The sequence below is a fragment of the Periplaneta americana genome, chromosome 15, assembly GCF_040183065.1.
Source record: "Periplaneta americana isolate PAMFEO1 chromosome 15, P.americana_PAMFEO1_priV1, whole genome shotgun sequence".
NCBI classification, from domain to species: Eukaryota; Metazoa; Arthropoda; class Insecta; order Blattodea; family Blattidae; genus Periplaneta; species Periplaneta americana.
Window position 1 is genome coordinate 164,724,270 of NC_091131.1, and position 21,330 is coordinate 164,745,599.

Below are 21,330 nucleotides of genomic sequence, written 5' to 3' on the forward strand. Positions count from 1 at the left end.
AACTTATTATCTATTGATTTGAGGGCTGTTTGTGAATCGCTGTAGATGCAACAATTGTAATTATTAAGTTCAGGACTAAACTTAAATTGTATTGTTATTGTATAATTGTATTGTGAATTGTAAATTTTATTGTGTATTTATCATTTTATTGTGTATTGTTTATATTGTGTTTACCACTGCCACTGGGTGCTTGCCCACTTGCAGTGTAAATAAATACATACATACATATAACATAGCATTTTGTATCAGCTGCTGTTGCTACACAGAGCACTGTCGTTTTGCTACATCCTGTATTATATCGTGTTACTACCACGTACATCATTTATGTGTTAGTGTTACAAATAATATGTAATGCTGCTGTGAAATGTTACATAAAAGATGTTGTACAGAAAATAGCTCAAATAGTGAGAATCCTTTGCATGAATGGGCACGCATCAGGTATGAGTAACTCGTCAATTTTACGAGCAACAGGAGAAGGAATTCGTCTCTCCATTCGTAATACAGCAAACATAAAAACATTTAAGCCTCTCTATGACGGAGTTACATAATAATTGTCATTTGAATTAATAGCAAAATTGTGCTGTCGTGTAGTTGGTCATTGTGGCAATGTTACAAAGCTGTCTGTCAAATAGAAGGTTACAGCAACCTGGGTATAGTCTGTTTACTATGTATTGTATATTTTTGTGTGACTTTTCGCTTGTTCACATCTCAAAGCTACAATGCTGTTGTAAAATCTTTCCAATATGTATAATAAATCAAGGTTTAATGTCCACCATCTCATAATTTTTGTTTTTAATCAACTTTTGTAACAAGTAACATGGCATAAGTTAACAGTTGATGAAAATTTAATAATTTTTCTCTCTTTGTCCACAGATTTCAAGAAAAATGACTTTTATGAAAGGATTGATTCTACTTGTTGCCTTCACATTGTTAGAAATTTCTGCACGCAATGATGAGAAGGATTACTATGCGTTGTTGGGGGTGTCACGAAATGCATCAGATAGGGAAATAAAGAAAGCATTTCGGAAACTGGCAGTTAAGTACCATCCAGATAAGAACAAGGAGAAAGATGCAGAAGAAAAATTTAAAAAACTTGCCCAAGGTAAGTTCGTGCTCTTGCATAAAGTAAAATTTGTAAAGCTGGTACAATGTATAAAGAATATCCAGAAAGTAAAGATACAAATGCTATAGAAACAAAACAAACTGTAGGCCTATTTACAAAATCGAGTGATGAACCTATTTACAAATGCCCTTTAACTTTTTTTTTTGCATAGTGGCCATTGTTGTCAAAACATTTGTTGAGGTTGGGTATTTTGTATTCTGATGTCATAGAACTCTGCCTCCTGCATATGCAACAATGCAGTGACAATTTTTCATCTCTTTATTTTCGTCTAATCCTTTGCTAGCTGTATAAATATTCTGAAATGGGTAAATGTATGTCCCGGCTGATTCAAGGAGTTTCTTGAAAATGTTACCTGATTACTTTTGCATTTAATTAACTAACTTTCACATGTTTTAGTTGGAAACAAAGCATAAAAGGATTAATTTTGAAATTTATAATTAAAAATAATGTCCAAACGTCAAAATGTAACTATGGTCCCTATGTCCCCAACTACATTTTACTCTGTTTTATTAAGTTTTTCTCGGAATTTTCGATTTAATTTCCTCGACCAAGATTATAAAAATAAATAGTTAAAATACTTTTGAAAGACAGGAATTGTTGTTTGTTTAATTCTGAAAGGACACAACTTTAACGTAAAGTTTGTCCCCAAAAATTTCGTAACGCCGGTCCCTTGAAATAAAAGAGCTACACAAAAGACAATTTTGCTTCATGTGGTAAATTTTAACGCTTGGTAGTGATGAGAGGTCAACATGGCGCCAGTTGAAAAACTTTTCGTCCATTATCGTATTTTATTTTATTGAAAAATACAAAAATCATCACTGATGACTGAATGTTATGTTTTCTATTGGTAACACCGGTCCCAGGTGGCATTAAATATAGTTTGTATATACTAAACTTTCGTAGTATATGCAAAACATTACAATGTTTGTCGACTAAAAAATCTAACCTCCATGATATTTTTAACGATTTATTTTGTCAGAACTATTGCGGAAATTATACTAATTTGTAACAAGTTCCCTGTAATGTCTGTCCCATTATTGTGGGACGAGGTTTCATTTAACATACAATTATTAAATACTGGTATATATAAAGTAACTTCGAATATTATTTCATGTGATTGTTTATAGGAAAGAAAAAAAAAAGTCTGATGATGAAAGTAGGAAATATGAAAGGGAGAAGATAGGTAGGCAGAGGGCAAATATGACTGAAGAGGAGTTGCAGAAAAAAAAGGCACTATGGCAAATAATATATAAAAAAAAAAAAAAGAAAGAAAACAGCAGATATGACTGATCGTGAAAAACTAAATGTTTGAAGACAAGTGAAATCTGAAGTACAGAAGTTTAGAAGATACCTTAAACAATGGACTGTAAGGGAAAGATAACAACAATCCCTTGGATTTTTTTTAAATTAGAAAAGTCACATATTTTTTTTTTTTAAGCTCAGCTGATACTAGAATCTTCAATAATAGGAGCAAATGTAACCAATGTGAGAAAAAAGTACACAATTTAATATAATATATTTTTTCCAGTTTTGTTATTCATATTTGCCCATTTCAGAATATTCACCCAGCTAGACTTTTCTTTAGAAACAAAAATAGGTGGGGATTACTGGAAGTAAGATCAGGACTGGGCAGAATGGCTTGAACTTTCCCATTTAAAACTAAGGTGTGGTCTTGTGTTGTGCCACATGTCTTCTGTTTTGGATTGCACGTCTTAGCCTGTGGAGTAGTTTGCAATATCTTGGAGCATTTGAGCCATAAAAATCAACCATAGACTTGCAGGCATGGTAGGATTTCCCTCCAACTAGTTGCTAGCAAGGAGGAGGTAAGTCCAGTGGTGGGATTGCCACTTTATAGCTTCTGGATAAGCTGAAGAGATGGGTGAAAACTTTTGTGGACTGTAACAGTCCTTCTGGGACTATAACCTGTATGGCTGATGATGATGATGATGATGATGATGAAAATCAATCATAGGAATACAATGTGTTGATTTTTTTGCCTATTCTGTGGTGTGCGGTGAAATACCAAACTTTTGTCTTTTTTGCTGTGGAATCAAGGAAACTCTTCACTTTCTGGGTAAAGATGTGTCCACATTGTAATTGTTGATAAACAATGTTAATTAACTTTGTTAACAAAACTTATGTAATATTTTGTTCACACCAGACTCTCATGTTAAAGTTAAACCACTTTGCTTCTGATCTTCTCATATATATGTTGATGAAAACATGGAGACTTATGGATCAATTGCAGAAACAATATTTAGACTATGTTTAAGGTTAAACAATGCCTAAGTATGGCTGCCACGTTGTTAAGATGATGTATAATAGTAGACAATATCTAAAACCGATGATCTTGGAAGGAACAACCTGACCTGCTGCGATGTTTGTGGACATCTTTATGGCATTGGTCCACACTGAGGATGATATCCCTCTTCTGTTACTAATCCAAGAGTTGTTTTTCGGATCTTCACTGTAAGTCACCACTCCTTTACCTTTTTGTGGAAGATGACACCAATTATTAAACAACCTCCACCGTAACTCAGATCTTAAACTTCGTCCTGTCATCGAATGTGCTTCTGCGTTGTTGGGAATGTTTAATTGTGAAAGAGCTTCTTGTTTTTCAGTTTCAAGATTCCTGCAGAAATGGAGATGTTCGTCATTTATTTTTGGAAGACTTCTGGCAATATTGTAGTGTATTAAATAAACCAAGGCCACGGAGATTCTTCAGAGCATATAGCATGTCATTCGGACAGTCATGTGGCAAACCCACAATTTTTTTAGCACCTGTTTGGACAATTTTATCAATATCATGCAAGAAAGATTTTGGAATATTATTCAATGGTGTACATTGGAGGAATAAATGATCTTAGGCCATATATACTGATTCGTAACATCATTTTTTGATCAAGTTTCAGTAAATTAGTGGTGATTAACTTGTCAATATCTTTACCAAAAGTTCGAATAATACTTGGTTGATCAAATACAATTTCTGCAGAAAATTTAATCCCAAATATTTGACGATTTCACCCGATCCAATAGAATTAATTGTATTTCCACAATTCAAAGTGATAGTGTCTTGGCTGAGATTACTATGTGTAATGTTAATGAGATATTTTTGGGGGTTAATATTCAAATCAATTTTTGATCAATTTTGATTCGTCAAATCCAGGGGCGTGCGGTGTATTTTTTGTGTGGGTAAGCTCTGAAATTTACTTATTGACATTTATTTTATACATATTAGTCATGAATGTGATTCACGAGGATTTACCGTCCCTTACGGAGCTTATTTTTAGCTTCAGAAAACTAGCCAATTAAAGAAATGATACTTCTGAATAGTTCATTCTCTATTTGTAACATTTTTTACCCGTAAAACTAAAGAAAAAAGGTATTTTACTAATAATTTCAAATTAATGTAACTCTGAAAATATCGCAATTAGGACAAAATGTTTATATGACATCTTTTTCTCAGAATGGTCTTGTGCAGTGACAACTGTTTCACTGTCCCAGGTAGAACTGTCTTCTCATATGTCTTGAAAAAATCCAATAAATTCACTCCTAAGTTCCCTTACAGTCTGAACAAGACGCGATGTAAAATTCCATCTAGTTGGAGTGTGTCTAGGCATTTTTTTTAAGGTGTATTCCTTAAGTCGTTGTGTTCTTTTGGACGATTTACTGAAGAAAGAACCCAAACCAGTTAAAGTCTGTAAAAATATTCTGCACTCTTTCCAACACGTAAGTGACTGCAACAAGATTAAATTTAATTTATGACTGAAACTGTGCACAAATATTGCCTTAGATTATTTTTCAAGAACTTTAGCTCTCAGTCCATTTGTGTGACCAGCCATGACAGCAGCTCCATTGAACGTTTGAGCAACGAGCTTGTTGCTTATGTCATACTCAGTGGCTATATTTTGGACATGTTCGAATAAACCACTGGCAGATCTATCATTGCTTACATCAGTAAAACATATGAATCTTTCATTAATCTCACCATTCTCTGAATCACCATACCTAAGAGTGGTTGAAAGCTGGGATGCATTCATAATGTCTGAAGTTTCGTCTAGCATGATTGCAACAAATGACGTTTTTGAAAGTTTTTGTTTTATGTTATCCATAACAACATCACTTACAGCGAGAATCAAGTCATTCTGTATTCGATTTGAAGTTCAGCGGAATGTAGTAGAGGTTTCCAGATGATGGCTGAGAGTTAAGTCATATTTTGCAAGGTAATTGAGCACACCTAAATATACTCCTTTGTTAACTGCCTCTTCCGACTCACAGTGACCACGAAATGGCAATTCATGTATGGCTAGAAAACAGACTGTATCAATTAACTTCTTCAATATTTCCCTGTTCTTTCGCACCATTTCATTGTGTTGTTCGACACTGACACGAAGTTGTGAATCTAACTGTACGTCTATTCGAGATGATCCAAATGACTTAAACTGTAAAACACTAAAAATATGTGCCTGTGACTTTTCATGTTTATTAATGGCATTGTGCAGATTGTTCAGATTATCATAACCATTTTTAGACCAAACTGTTTCTGCTTTAGAAAACATAAGACAGGGCCAGCAAAAGAGTTTATTTAATTTCGCACTTCCTGCAATCCACTGAGTTTTCTGATATTGGGACGCTTGAAAATGTCTAGTATATTCTTTTCCTTTTATCTTTATGAGCTACAAAAAGCGTTGGCATTTCAGGACATGGTCGATCACTTTGTATTGTTTAATTTTTCTTGCAAAGAATGTAGTCGAGATGGGTATTTCGATAATTTTTTGATAGGACATAACGAATCGCCCATTCTTAATCAATATTTAATTTATACACAGAAAACTACGACATAAATTGTCACTCACAAAGAAACAAATCTTCAAATAACTGAGAGATCCTGAACACTATCACAATTGACAAACAAATCACATGTTTCACACACACTGTCAAATTCAACAATCAACACTGGTATTCTTCTGTAGGAACTTAACAAGCCAGGACAAGCGATAATCCCAGCGCTTATTCTTGCGTATAGGCAATGCAGTGGTGTACGAGGAAATTTTCCATCCTTGTCTACTGTCCGCGCATGCGCCAGCACTGTAAAATGAGGCTAAAGGCAAGCTGTGAACGAAGAGCTGCCTTAATGCAGAACATTTATATATGAAGTGCAGAATACACTTTATTAAAAGTGTTTATGTATAAGCTGAATGAGATAAAATGATACATTAATTTGAAGTGTATGTAGGGTATGCGGCGCTTACCCTAAATGCACGCCCCTGGTCAAATCCATTAATATAGAAACTGACTCAAGATCCTTACTCCAAATCATTGGTGAAGGCAACAATTGAGACAGGGCTAACAGTAGGAGATAACTGGTAACCGTATTCTTGGGCTATTTCAGGTTCAGTTAATTCTTTAAGAATATTATCAATAGCCAGTTAAAGACAACTGGGGATAAAGGAGAACCCTGAGCTACTCCTTTATTAAGGTGTATGTCACCACTTTTATTTAAGCCTGTTTCTATTTTGATAATGTTATCTTCCATTAAATTAATAATTAAGTCTCTGAGATTGTTTGGCATATCCATATGGTAGAGAGATCATTTTAAATGCTCATGTCCTACATTATCGTAGGCTTTACTTATATCAAGGAAAGCTACGCAACAGTTCTTCTTCTTCAATTTTGCATCCTGAAGACATCTGTTGATAACTGATGAATTTATATGAGTCCCAGACATAGATATAAACCCCCATTGCTGATTTGACAAGTTAACGAAATTGCGGAGATATTTATCAAGAACCTTCTCTATTATTCTTCTCACTACTGAAAATATTGATATCAGTCTCCAGTTCGTCAACTTGTTTTCTTCACCATCTTTAAATAGTAAAATTGTCCTATCTGTCTTAAGAACATGAGAACATCTTTAAACTTCACCATGGCATTAACTAGTAAGCAAAGTACTTTACTCGTCTTTAGTGCCTTTTTTGTTCTCATGATTACCCGATCCGGACCAGAAGAAGTGTCAACGCTAATTTTTGATACTTCCATGTTTATATCATGTTCAGATATCTGAATATCCTCTTCTGAAAATATAGGGTAAATAAGCTGTAGTAGTGTTAAGTCATTTGTTTTACCAAACCTATTTGTAAAATATTCAGAAATAGACTATTATTAATAGGTATTTTACACATTTTATTATTTTGACTATTCATTATATTGCTCACTACTTTACGCCGTTGATTCAAATACTGATACTGGGCCACTTCATATTGATATCGTTCTTTATGTTGTTTTCGTTTTCTTGCAGTTAACCTACCAGGATTTTTCGTAGATAAGTGGGAAATATGCCTTTTTTCCTTATGGGCTTCACATTATAATAATGTACTGCAGAATAACTAGGACCTGGGAAGGTGTTAATAGCATTTGCCAAATATTCAGTGAAATCAACGACGATTTTCTCAAACTCCTCCACGTCACTGTTAATAATAACAACCTGAAATTATTTTCAAATTCTACAATACCTTGAGATTTACCATTTGGTGGACTTTCGTGTGAAGACTGTGACTCATCTTCCTCTCTCCCAGGAATAGATGCATAGGAATGTCCCTTCAACTGGTTAGTTGCTTTGTTCACATCATATTTATAGTCCCATCGCTGTTATTTCCGCAGCCAATCGCGTTGCAGGTCAGCTATATTTAAACATGTGCACCTTGTGATTCGCTCCTGATAATGTTATGCATTTCCTAAGGCTCGATAGATACTTAATATAATAGCCCGCCATTTTGACTCTTTCATTGGCGTTTACAGAAAGCACACGAGGACGTTATTTGCCGCTCAAATACAGTGCGTTTGATTTATTATCATAGCTATGACATGATAATGTTTAACGGTGCGGCAAATAGATTCCTTGTCTGGTAGCTTGGCAATGAAAGAACAAAAATGGCGCACGATACTATGTACTTAGACTTTATAGAGCCTTCACTTCCTAAGGCGTAAGCAAAGAGGATGAGTCACACCGGGAATAACAGCGTCGCGACTGTAGATATAATGTCCTTGTGATTAACATCAGGGTGTCCTTTACTTATATGAATGGTTACACATTTGAAGAGTTTATCACAATATTCACACCGTTGGGTATTTTGATTATTATTCATTAGTATAAATTACATGGCTGGTAATAAATAAATGTAAATTGTTCACAAATAAATTGAAGATATCATTAGTGCACTAAGTTATCAATGAAGCATGTTATTTCACATTCAGAATCTTGATAAGTACATAAATATTGATTTATATATAATTGAATATGTAAACAAACAACTAGTCCTGATAAGAACTATTTTTCCTGTTGTAAATTCCGCGACAAAGATGTTAAATTTCCTTATACCAATACTACCGCAGGTAGATAAATGTTAGTTCTAACTCTTGAAGCCAATATAGAAATATATTAGTTGAGAATGTTAATTATAGGCCTACTATATAAATAACGTGCTTATAAACGCATTCCATCAAACTAATGTCAGGGCCTCTTAGCAACCCCTCAATACCTTCAATAACTTCCACAAAATAGAAAGATATTTCAGGATATTGGCTTTGCAGATCATTTATTGTAGGAAAATGTCCTCATTTTTCACGAAATTTGTCCTTTGAATAACTGTAACTTTAACTGAAATGATTTTACTGCACTGTATGCATCATTGATTAGTTTAGCTTTGCCTTGTAATACAGTGTTAAAATCATTGAAATATTTTGTTAAATGAACAAGAAATGCTAAGGAGGACAGCCAAAGAGGATCAGTTAATAAATTCACGTGGGAACCTTTTTCTTCAAGAAATTTATGGATCCCCTCTCACAGAGCAAACACCTTGCCAGTGTGTGACTGAGGCTCAGGTGCCTTACTTCTTTGTGGTAAATTGCATCCCATATTTACTATTGATTTCATTTATGAATGTTTTAAATGTCTACTTCGGATGAAATTGATTCTTTTTGTCACATTCTGCATAATTCCATCAAGGTTTGCCACCTTTGCGGAAAGAACCTCTTGGAATATAATGTACAGTACCCTCAAAGCTTTGACTTGTTTCTTCGTCAGTTCCGTTAGTTAAACTGGATTGAAGTTCATTATTATTAATGACTTTCACCACCTCATCAAACATCCGTACCTTTTGAGTACCATGCATGACACCATAGGTGGATCATAGGTTCCTTAATATTGTAGTTTCATAATGAAGATATTTTATAATGCTATTGAAGGTTTTAAAAGGAAGTAATTTAAATGTGCTTTTCTGTGAGTTAGGTTATATTAAACTGCAATATTGTGATTTCTTCGTATTTTTATAACTGCATCTTCATTGATGGTAATAAATCTGTAATTATTAACCTAAAATATGTTGTTCCTTAGGCTTCTATATTGGGCCCACTTTTGTTTTTATTTATAAAGTTCCTGCCTTTTCTGTGGTTTTTGCTGATACTACATTTTTGACACAATATAGTCATCTTAATGAATTGAAAAATCTTGCCAATTCAGCCTTTAAAGATGGTAAGAAATGGTTTAGTGAGTAATTTTTACTAAATGAAACCAAAGTCATCTCTTTTATTCAGTAGTAAAACCGTGGACAGTGGTCTGTTGGTCAGCATGCTGGCTTCCAGATCAGAAGGTCCGGGGTTCGATTCCCGGGCTCGGCTCTCGGTGAGTTTTTCTTGAAGAAGAAGAATTCCCTGGGTGTCTAGAGTCTGGAAATTTGTATGAATGTGAGTGTGATTGTGAGTGTGCCGGGTTAATATTAATTAACCAATCATCACAAATATAAAAATACATCAGGACTGTCGCTGGGCAGTAACCTGAACACACGTTTCAGTGTCACATTGTTGACAAGTAACTCCATCTGTTAGCACAACCATAAAGCATCTAATAGATGCTATAGAGTTACCAACAACGAAAAAAAAAAACCATGGACAATGGCAATTGCTTGAAACTCCTCAGCATCATTGTTAATGGCACACTTACGTGGGAAGATCATATTGATTTATTTTGAAAAAAATTGTCAAGAATCAAATGTTTTATACGAAATCTAAAATTGTATGCTCCCTAGACTTTCTTATTCTTCATTTTTGCGTAGTATTCTGTCCTATGATTTATTGTCATGGGGCAATAGTACTCACATTGATAGGACTTTATGAAAAAAAATGTTGGAATAGTAATTATTGATAGCTCATCAAAAAAGAACTATTAGAATAATAACTACTGGTAGCTCATCAATGAAGACATACGGAAACCATGATTTATTTATGGAAAAATTATTATAACATCTCAGTATATTTATCAAGCTTTAAATTTTGTTAAAAATAATCTTCTTATATTTACTTTGTGAATGATGTTCATTGTCATGATACTAGGAATACCGTAAAACGGGGTGAAGGTGACCAATTCTGAACTTTGCATAACTGTGGCGTTCAGGATTATTTTTTAATTTTTTTTGTAAAAGCATATAAAGAAAGGTGCGTATCTGAAGAATAGAATTTAATCAGAGCAAACATACTTTCGCTATTACAAGTAGTCTTAATTTTAAAAAAACATTATTTGGTCACCTTCTCCCCGCATGGGGTGAAGGTGACCACACATAAGTATTTCATGTAGAAATAAGTTCTTTAAGGCATGGGATGAAGGTGACCTTATGAAAATGAAGGTTAACCATTGCTTTTATACCACAGTGATTAAAACACCAAGAAAAGAGTACCCAGTACCTATACACAACACATAATACCTTATCAAACGTAATTTTTATTGAAATTTGAATTTTAACAGAGCAATTTCTAAGAAAAGTGCCATAATTGACTTCAAACACATTAAAAACATTAGAAAATTTTAAACAAATTTATAATTACAATAAAATACCGGTACCGTGTGTGAGTAGGTGTTACGAAGCCAGTTCCACTTTTACATTTCAGTGAACATTGTCCTCATCTAACACAAAATTAAAATATGATTTCTGTCGTGAGGTTAGCCTTTTAGGAGCAGAAACCTCACTTAATACTCTCACTACATCATCAAATTTTACGAAAGAAATATCTTCCACATTTGGGAAATGAAATGAACCTGGAATCTTATTACTACGGCGCATGAATTTGACTTCCAGGTCACCACTTTCATTCATCTTCCCCATGACTTGACCCACATAATAAAGGACACTTTTTGTTTGTTTGAATTTCACCAACACAAAGTCATTTTCTTTCGGCACTGTTGCAGAATGTGGAGGTTCTTTTTGAGCAGTTTCGGCAGCTCTTCTTGTGTTGGAAGTCAGTGTCAATGACTTTCCAGGAGAAACAAATAACTTTCTAGCTGATCCTGATTGCTTGGATACTGGTATTGAAGTGGCACTATTATTCTTCAGAGGAGAGTCCTCTGATGCAACTGATTGACCAGGAGTCAATGTCAGTCGTCTTCTGGCTTTCTTCTCTGTATTACAACCTGATGAAGTCTGCACTGGATGTCGCTGCTGGCTCAAAAACTCTACAAGTGTTTCTGTTATCATCATAGAAGTGTCAGGGTGTTTCGAAGGTGTGAGTGTTTCCTTCCTGGGAATTCTTTTTAAGAGCTTATCTAAGTTCAGAGGATGGATTCCTGTGGCTTCAAAGCCACTGATAATATTCTGGTGCATATTTGGCACTTCATTGAACAACAGTTTAAACAACTTTGGAAACAAGCTCTTTTCCACAGCAGAGTGCTTGGAGTGACATTTCTTCCAGCTGTTTAGGATTTTCCTCCATGCTTTCTTTAATGGTCCAAAAAAGCTGATATCTAGAGGTTGGCATAGATGAGTAGCATTGGCTGGAAGACATACAAAAAAAATATTGTTCTTTTCACACAGCTGAAGCACTTCCTCATTAAAGTGTGATGATAAATTATCACCTATGAGGGCTTTCTTTCCAGGGAGACGACTAGCATGTGGGAGGAACATTGATTTGAACCAATCTGTAAACGTGATTGTTTCAAACCACCCATGAGAAGTTCTATTGTAACGTGTCCCTCTACTGCAGCATGGTTTTGTACAAAATGGAGCTCCCTTTGGTCCTCCTTCCCTCCAGGTGTCATATAAATGAGCTGATTTGTACACCACGTATGGCGGAAGAGCAGTTCCATCAGCTGACACACACATCATAAATGATACGGAGCTCTTAGAATGATTTATAACATTGTCAGGATACTTAACACCCCTCTTGAAAATCATCTTGCTTCTTCCTGGGTCGTCTGACAAGTTGCTTTCATCGTAGTTGAAAACATTTTCTGCTGGTAACCCTTCTATTGTGTCAGAAAGATTTACATGATAATCCCTAATTACATCTTCACTGACGTTTGCTCTTGCTCTTTTAATGTTGTTTGCCAGGCGCTCTGACAATTTTTCAGAATGTCGCTGCAAAAAGCTTTTAGCCCATTCAACACCAGGCATGTTGTTTACAAATTTCTTTTCTTCCCTACCTATTCTGTCTAGATATTCCTTGGCAAACAACCGCACATCAAGGGTATTTAAGGGAAAACCCCAAGATGCGCATGCCAGCAAGCAGTTTACCATTATATTTTCCTCACCAGCTGAAAAACCGTTGGACCACCATACGATTTTCCTTTCAATCCATGCACCCTATTGAAAAGTGTTCCCTTTGGAATATGGTACTTCTCACATGCCCGTTTCATGCTCAATTTCCCATCTAAATAGTCTTTTAGAGCATCTTCTAAATCTTGTTTACTATATTGGCAGTTCTGTTTACCAACTGATACATACTTTCTAGGCATTTCCAACTAACACTGTCTTGAGACTACAAAAAAGGGCAAAAAAATAACTTTCTAACCTCAAAATTGTATCTATACTCAGTACTATAACAAATGCAGTGAATTCCTACAGTGTGGTCAACTTCACCCCAAGAAACATGTAAATTTCCCTTTTTTTTTATTTTTCCCTCCAGTAGACTACTAAGTAATTCAGGATAGGAAACCAAATTATGTGTGTGTTCAGAGATGCTCAAAGATGCTGAAATCAATGGTTGTGTGATAATATCCTCTTTGGAGTCACCTGCAGCTTTAAAGTTTATCCCATGTATAAAAAATGTTAAATATTGTAGACTTAAATAAAATATTCTAGTTGAAACGAAACATATTTTAAAATTTTGTCAATGTGTGAAATATGAAAAGAGAAGTACAACATATAAAATACCATTTTTTGAAAAAATTAGAAATTTTACTTCTGGGCATTAATGGCCTCTGAAACTTATTCGGGAGTTTTGGTCAACTTCACCCCTGTGGTCAACTTCACCTCATTTTACGGTAGTGATTTTTTGGGTATACTCAAATGTAGATTAACAAAAACCACCAATAATTATTTTATTACGTAATTTGACTATGCCAACTGCCCTTAGACTCATAGATTAAATAAATTCAAATTAAATTTAAGATTTTGTTGTTGTTTAATGATCTCACACTTACATATTGCTTTTGAACACAAGTGTTCTTGAGGTGCAGCATTCTGGATTGTTCTTTCTGCACATCATAAATATGCTTCAGCATTTCCATAGGACTGTTATAGGAAAGGCTTTTCATGTCTTAAATAAGATATACAAATAAATTTATTACACTATAGAAAGCCTACTTATGTCTTCTTTTCTTCAGCTTCCTTCCTTTTGTCTTCCTCCTTTTTTTACTTCGTGTTCTTTTTTCTGCTTGTCTTCTTTCTCTTTTCCTTCATTAATTTGTATTTTTGCTTTTATAGCTTATGAAGTACTGACGGATCCAGAAAAACGAAAGAAGTATGACAAATTCGGATCATCATATTTCGAAAATAATGGTGGTAGTGGTGGTACTGCAGGCCAAGGTTTCCAATTCAATTTCGATGACATATTACGCAACTTTGAGGACGAATTTGGACAGAGTTCTTTCCATTTCGGGGGAAATGCTTATGAGGACCGTGGACACAATTTCTTTAACTTCGAGGATTTTTTCCAAGAGGTAAGATAATATAAATATAATAAGCATATGATTTTTTAGTTGTTATTTTACGACGCTTTATCAGCTGCTAAGGTCATCTAGTGTCTAATGAAGGAGATATTGCCAGTGAAAGGAGTCCAGGGTCCAGTACCGAAAGTTACCCAGCATTTGCTCTTAATGAGTTGAAGTAAAACTCCGGAAAAAGCCTCAACCAGGTAACTTGTCCCAGGCAGGATTTGAACCTGGGCCCGCTTGTTTCATGGTTAGACATGCTGTTACTCCACAGCGGTGGACTATAAGCGTATGTTATGTAATGCAATGTTGTGTATAACTTACTTTAAAATTAGTATTTTAGTTTAATGTTGCATAGTAACACCATCATTCTTATGTTTATTGAATAAGCACAGCCCCCTTTATATTTAATACACAGATCATTTCACAGTATATTTGATGCTGATTTATTTTCAGTACTAACTTTCATCATAATGCAATTGCAAAAGATATGCCTAAAATTCTTTATGTATGATGTTCTCAATAATTTTCTAATAGTACATTATGCAACGACCCTATAATGATAGTAATTAAGAATCGAGTATGGATATTTATGAAATGACCGCAAGCGAGTTTCATAATTTTCATACGAGCTTCTTAATTACCATTATAGGCGAGTTTCATACGACTTTTTATGCTCGACAATATTTCTGACTTGAAATTACCGGTATTCAGATGTATACATTTTATTTGTAACTGACAAGATCGGAAGTGACCTTGTTCTAGGTCGTGAATTGTGAGATGTGCGCAGACGCGAAAGTATTGATTTTTTCCGAGGAACAATAATGTCATTGACCTTGACATAGTCCCGTTAAACTTGATAATATTATAATATTATAACCTTGATTATTGAATTCGACATTGAAAAACGAGATGACAAATTGAATTTATTTGAATATTATTTACAATTAACGCTAATTATTATAGTAACAGAACATAACCTTCTGCGACAGTATTGGATTTCCAGCCTCTGTGACTTTTCGCTAATTCTCTTTCGATTGCATATCCGAGAATAATCGATACTTGCGGTTTTATAACGGTAGAAAGCTGACCTGTCATTGGCTGAACAGTTGTAATCTGAGTCGTCATTGGCTGAAAGACCTGACCTTTAATGAGTAGGTGTACTTTAATGACATGCATTAAAGGTCTGCTACCAGGTGTATAATTACTACATTTCGGCATGGTCGAGCATAAAGCAACTTAGACATTGTGTGAAGCTATACATATAATACCGATTATGGTCCAGTGTAATACAGTAAAACCCCGATAAGACGCTGTTCAAGGAACCGGATGTAAACGGCGTATTAACCGGGACCATGTATTAGGCAGGTATACTAATTTTGACTTATATACAGTATCTATTAGCATTTTTCTTTATTGAGATACATGATTCATGAAAGGTAATACAGTATTACTCCATTATGTAATTACTGTACTGTACTTAATTCTTTCGAAAAAAAAAGTCATTTATAGTTGTTTGCCGTATGCGTGTTCTCCAAGAACTCATGTTTACCACACTTCAGTTTCTGCGATTATATCCTCCCAGCAGCGTTGCAATAAATCAGAGGGTTGTTTCTGAGTAAGAGTACTGTTCTCATCGTACTTTCGTAAGATTTCCAATTTTTCCGACACAGAAAAGGCTTTTCGTTTAACACTCATTGTAATCACATTCACAGACACTTCAATACACTAAAGGACATCAAACTGCCCAGCAAAAATTTCCAGAATTTTATTACAGCCGAGTGAGGAATGCTGTTTGAGAGAGAGGGTTAGCAAAAGGGTGAGGTATTGTAACTGTATGTAGGCTTTAACCATGCAGGTAAAGAGTCCAATAAGAGAGCGTAACAAGAGAGTGGAGTATACTGAGGTATGAAGTATGAAGGTTTAGATGCGCAGGTAAAGGGTCGAATACCAATACTTCTCAGGTTAATGGCACCAGTGACTTCAGTAACCAAGATGTTTCATTGCTGTTACAGTACATGGCTGAAAATTACATCGAAAATATTCCACAAAAACAGCGTATTATGCAGGACTTGAGCGCAACAAACAGGGTATTTTATAAAGGCGTTATATATGAAATGTGCAGGGACCGGACAAAAAAGCGTATTACACGGGATAGCGTAATAAGTGGGCGCATCTTATCGAGGTTTTACTGTATGTTCTTATTAAATCATTGCTTCCAGTATACTACAATGAAATACGTTTTCACCAGAGTTACGAAGTTGGTACCAAAAGTATTAAGTTATGTGAGCTTGGACTATATCTCTATACTTAAAGCCAGGTTATGAACCGACGAAATAGGAAGTGGTTGGAAGGGCGAGAGGAAAGTGCGGGTTAGAGGGGTAGCCTGTGCAGTGATGACACGTTGAGTGTGGAGGATGGAGGGGAGAAAGAGAACGGAGCTTTTCATTGGACCTCGCGTGAAAATGTCGTCTGCTAACGAAAATCTGGCAACGGAATCACGGAGACAGTGTAGCCAGTTCATTTGCGGTACCACATGCACTACGAGTCGCATTTCGTACCAGCGTCATTAGCTCGTGCTTTCTTAAAAACAGTAATTTTAATTACTAATATTGTAGATAGTGTTATCGAGATCTATATACAGTAGTTATTTTAAACATATCGGTGACAAACGCTGAACACGCTTTGAATCTCGCCCCACTATGTGGCAACAGAGCTCAGAAAGAGAGCAACAGAACGTTGCTTCCGGTTTAGTCGGTTCATAACCTGGCTTTTAGTATAGTGAATGAACAGTAGTAACGCAGCTTTAAATGTCAACTAACTAGCCCAAGAAACATGTAATGTCGGATCATAACCAAATTTGTCTTTGCGCCAATGTTCCATGGCCATAGAACAAGAAACGCTATAAGCAAGTAATATAAAGAGACACTAATTGTCAAATTAGAACATTCGTAAATTTAAATGTAAAATAATTTATGCATACATATAAAAGTAACAAATCAAATATATAATGGTATGTCGCTAGTCTTGTTGCAATACTTAATTATACACTGCTGAGCCAAAAAAGAAAAAAAAAACGCAACACTTAATAAATTTGAAATATTAAACCATAATACAAATTATAACATTTCTGAAAGAAATGGATTTGGAACACCTCAAAATCTGTGCTTCAGTGGCTGACCATGATAATATCTTTGAAAAATATTGGAGTGCAAGAGGTCAAATGACTTTATTGTCAAACGCCTGGCATTAGAAAACAACAACATTTCTATGTGTTTCTATGAACCTGTTTGTGTTAGACAAGTGTTAATTCATATTTTGGGAAGGAAAGTATAGTCATTGCGTGATTTGTGACACCCTCTTTGCCACTTCCTGTCTCTCACTTTATTTATTGCTATGCCATTAAAATTTACAACACTAAACACAAGAAGACAAAACAAAGTTACCACATTGTTATTTTCGTTTTTGCTTATAATGGAATTCTGTAATATTGAACTCAGTTCTAAACAACATTTAAGAGAGTTAATATGCCGTTAAGCCCCGAGAACATCACTAGAGCAGTCGCTTTGGTAAAGGATGACCGCAGCTTACGTTATATGGCTCAAGTGTTGCATACATGGCCCCGTAGCTTTTGGAGAGTATCTGGAGCATGTTGACAGACATACCTTCCTAAAATGTCCCAATGCTATACTGAAAACAAAATTGTAAAAGGTACTGATTTTTTAATGTTGAATAACAGTGTTGATTTGGCTATTCTGCCAAAAAAATATCGTCGGAATAACCATAAAAATGAATGGTTAAGTTGACAGAAATCTATGTGTCAGTTTACCACTGTTATACAGAATGCAAAGTGACACTCTGCTTTTATGGCACCAAACTGACTGATATTTCACAACACACCCTTCCTCTCCTTTGTGCTCTTTTCTAAGATCTGTGAATAGTAATACACCCCCGTCCACACCTGTGGAATAACAGCACGTCTGGCCGCGAAACCAGGTGGCCCGGGTTCGATTCCCGGTCGGGGCAAGTTACCTGGTTGAGGTTTTTTCCGGGGTTTTCCCTCAACCCAATATGAGCAAATGCTGGGTAACTTTCGGTGCTGGACTCCGGACTCATTTCACCGGCATTATCACCATCATTTCATTCAGACGCTAAATAACCTAGATGTTGATAAAGCGTCGTAAAATAACCCAATAAAATAAAAAAAAAGTAATACACCCCTACTCATGCAATTTCAATTTAGCTACTGTTTCATCCCAGACATTCACAAAAAAGTGTCTTTAGTACTAATATTATGAATGGTACAGTTGTGTCTGATGTAGTGGCCTCAAATTAATAAGGAAATATTATTTACATCCCTGTAATAAAGAGTTAAAGTTTGTTGAACAATGTAATTTCAGATAACTTATTTCTATCTTCATAGTGTATCCAGCTATTTGCTGACAACACGTGTTCCACTATATTTCACTATGAATTTCCTCTTCTTACAAATGAAGGGTAAAAGCACGATGCTGGTTGTATATTTCAGCAGCCACATTCCAAAGATGAGGTGTATTCAGTATATATTGGAGAGAATTGTCCAAGGTTACAGGGATTGCAGATTTTAGATTAGTTCTATGGATGCTTGTGACAGGGCAGTTTAAGAGGATATGTTCCACATCTTCTTCGTTATTGTTGCACCAGCAACAACTACTAGAGTCAACAAGATTAAAGCGGTGAAGATACTTCTGAGTGACAATATGGCCTGTCCTGGCTCTTGCTAAGAAAGTTTGTATGTGTCTGGGAATGTTGCGGAACATTTGTAAATCATTAGGTTTCTTTTGAATGTTTTGAAATACTTGGCCTTTATCAGTAGAAAGCCATAATTCGACCCATAAATTTGTTAAATGAGAGTTAACTGCAGAATATGTACTGATTAAAGAAGTTGTTTGCATAGGTTTGGGCCCCAAAGATGTTGCCTGTTTAGCAATATTATCTACAATCTCTCAATTCCAGTAATGCCGCAATGACTAGGTATCCATTGGAATACTATTTCTTTTGAAGATTTAGTTTATTTCATATTTTCTTTATAGAGATTGTAATTTGTGGATAGGAAGTTGGAGTATATTTCATGATATTTAGAATAGCTCGCATCGAGTGACTGAAAATGCATACAAATATATCATATAAGGTAGAGACATGTAAAAGAGCTGCCTCTATGGCCAGTAATTCTGTTTCGAGACTAGAGGGAGATGAACATGATATATAATATTTATCGTTATATTTTGGAATATAATACCCTGTGCCTGAAAGTCCATCATCAGGATTCTGTGACCCATCAGTATAGATATGAAGAAAATTTTCATATTTGTTACAGCTTAGTTCCATGGCACTAGATTTTAAAACATGTGATGTATCATTCTTAGTATAATTGCCAAGGATACTAATATAACACTTTGGTCTTTTCCACATCCATGGTGGAGTTTCATTGACAACTAAATTTTGTTCCATCACTAAACAAGTTACATTTAAAGGAATATCTTCCATTTGTACATTATAAAACTTGCTGAAGTTGTGATCCGTTATTTGAAAAAACATACATCTTGACGAAGACTGAAGCTTAAGGTGAATTTTAAGAATTTTTTCTCACGTATATATAACCAAACAGGTTGGATATTACATTCAATTTCTATTGCACATGTTGAGGTAGTTTTAGGCACTCCCAAACACAGTTTTAATGCAGCGTTTTGGAATGTAGTAATTTTCTTCAGGTGTGTCTTTGCTGTACCACTCCAAACTTCACACCCATATAATAATTTCGATCTTATATAAGCTATATAAAACGATCTCATTGTTATGATATCAGATCTCCATTTTTTATTTGCAACAATTTTTAAAAGAGTAAGTCTAGGCACACATCGTGTAATAATATGATTGATATGTGCGTGCCACAGGAGCTTTTCATAAAAAATAATGCTGAGAACTTTTGGAGTTGAATTATATGGGATTTGCATATTGTTAATAAAAATGATAGGTTTATAGTTTTTCAGACTATATTTTCTTGTAAATACAGTGTATTCAGTTTTTGAGTGCGATATAGATAATTTCCATTTACTTGCCCAAATGTTTATATGGCTATTTGAATAGATTTTAAAGCTCTGTCTGGGTCTTTATTGGTAGTCCATATTGAAACATCATCAGCATAAATACATATTTCGACGTCAGAAGGAATGATATCAGGTAGGCTATGTAACATGATATTGAAGAGGGTTGGACTAAGTACAGATCCTTGGGGTATACCACTGGTGATCCTTTCAGAAGACGATAAGTGAGGTACCTACATAAGCTGTAAAAACACCTACTACAGTCCCACTCTTTTTCCCTAACAATGATGGCTGATCTCAATGTAAAATGTTCTGGAGTTAAAATAGTCCCTCGATCTATCTCCGGGTAGGAACTACACTAAGATAACTTAGAGAAGAATAATCGCAGTGTTCATATATTGTATGTTACAGCAAGTTTTCTTCTGCCCTGTCCTAACATACTAAAATGTATTCTATTAAAGGTAGCTTTCAGCATAATTTGAATTGGTTACGAATTTTGAATTATTGAATAAACACCATTTTTTCCATTTCTGAATAAATCATAATTAGTGTAAGAAAAATAAATTACAAAGACCTGACTATAACTTTTAAAGCAAAATGTAGCTTGTAAACACTGTTGCCAAACCAGCAGAAGAAGGTTTAACACCATTTTATGGTAGTTTTGAATTACTAGGTGGTGAGAGAAGGGATTGAAGGGATACAAGTTTAGACTGTTCTATTGTTGTGGGATTGTAATAGTTTCTTTGTGTCTGAATTATTATGTGGAATAGACAGGACACTGAAAATACCTCAGTTGTGAAACATTTTACTGTTTATTTCGTATTGTAATTTACAGTGGCGGCTGCTGGTTTGAAAATATGGTGGTGCACAAAGGATAACGGAGAGGAGTTAAACATACTTTACTTTAAATTTTAAAACCGTGTATACCTCAGGGCTATACATATAAAGCTTATTTATATGCAATTAATAAGTAAAATGACTAAATACAAGCATACCTATTTATACAGAAAGTCCAAAAGTGGATGGGGTCGTGGATGGAGCTCTCTATATTACGATTTAACCTCATGAAAAACATTTGAGCACAGAATCGTCATCAGAATGCTACCAAGTACCAAATCCAACGTTTTCGTTCATAAAATTCAAATGCA

At 35.0% G+C, this 21,330-nt stretch overlaps 1 protein-coding gene across 2 annotated transcripts in view; it reads left to right on the forward strand.

Annotated features, from left to right (window-relative positions):
* The window catches only part of LOC138715496 (dnaJ homolog subfamily B member 9-like), a 284,349-nt gene that overhangs the window by 249,279 nt on the left and 13,740 nt on the right, over positions 1-21,330 (forward strand). For both annotated transcript variants that reach the window (XM_069848470.1, XM_069848469.1), the window contains exons 2-3: positions 874-1,102; positions 13,873-14,108. In XM_069848470.1, the coding sequence (XP_069704571.1) occupies positions 886-1,102; positions 13,873-14,108 (453 nt within the window). In that variant the 5' untranslated portion in view covers positions 874-885. The remainder of the gene's footprint in view (positions 1-873; positions 1,103-13,872; positions 14,109-21,330) is intronic.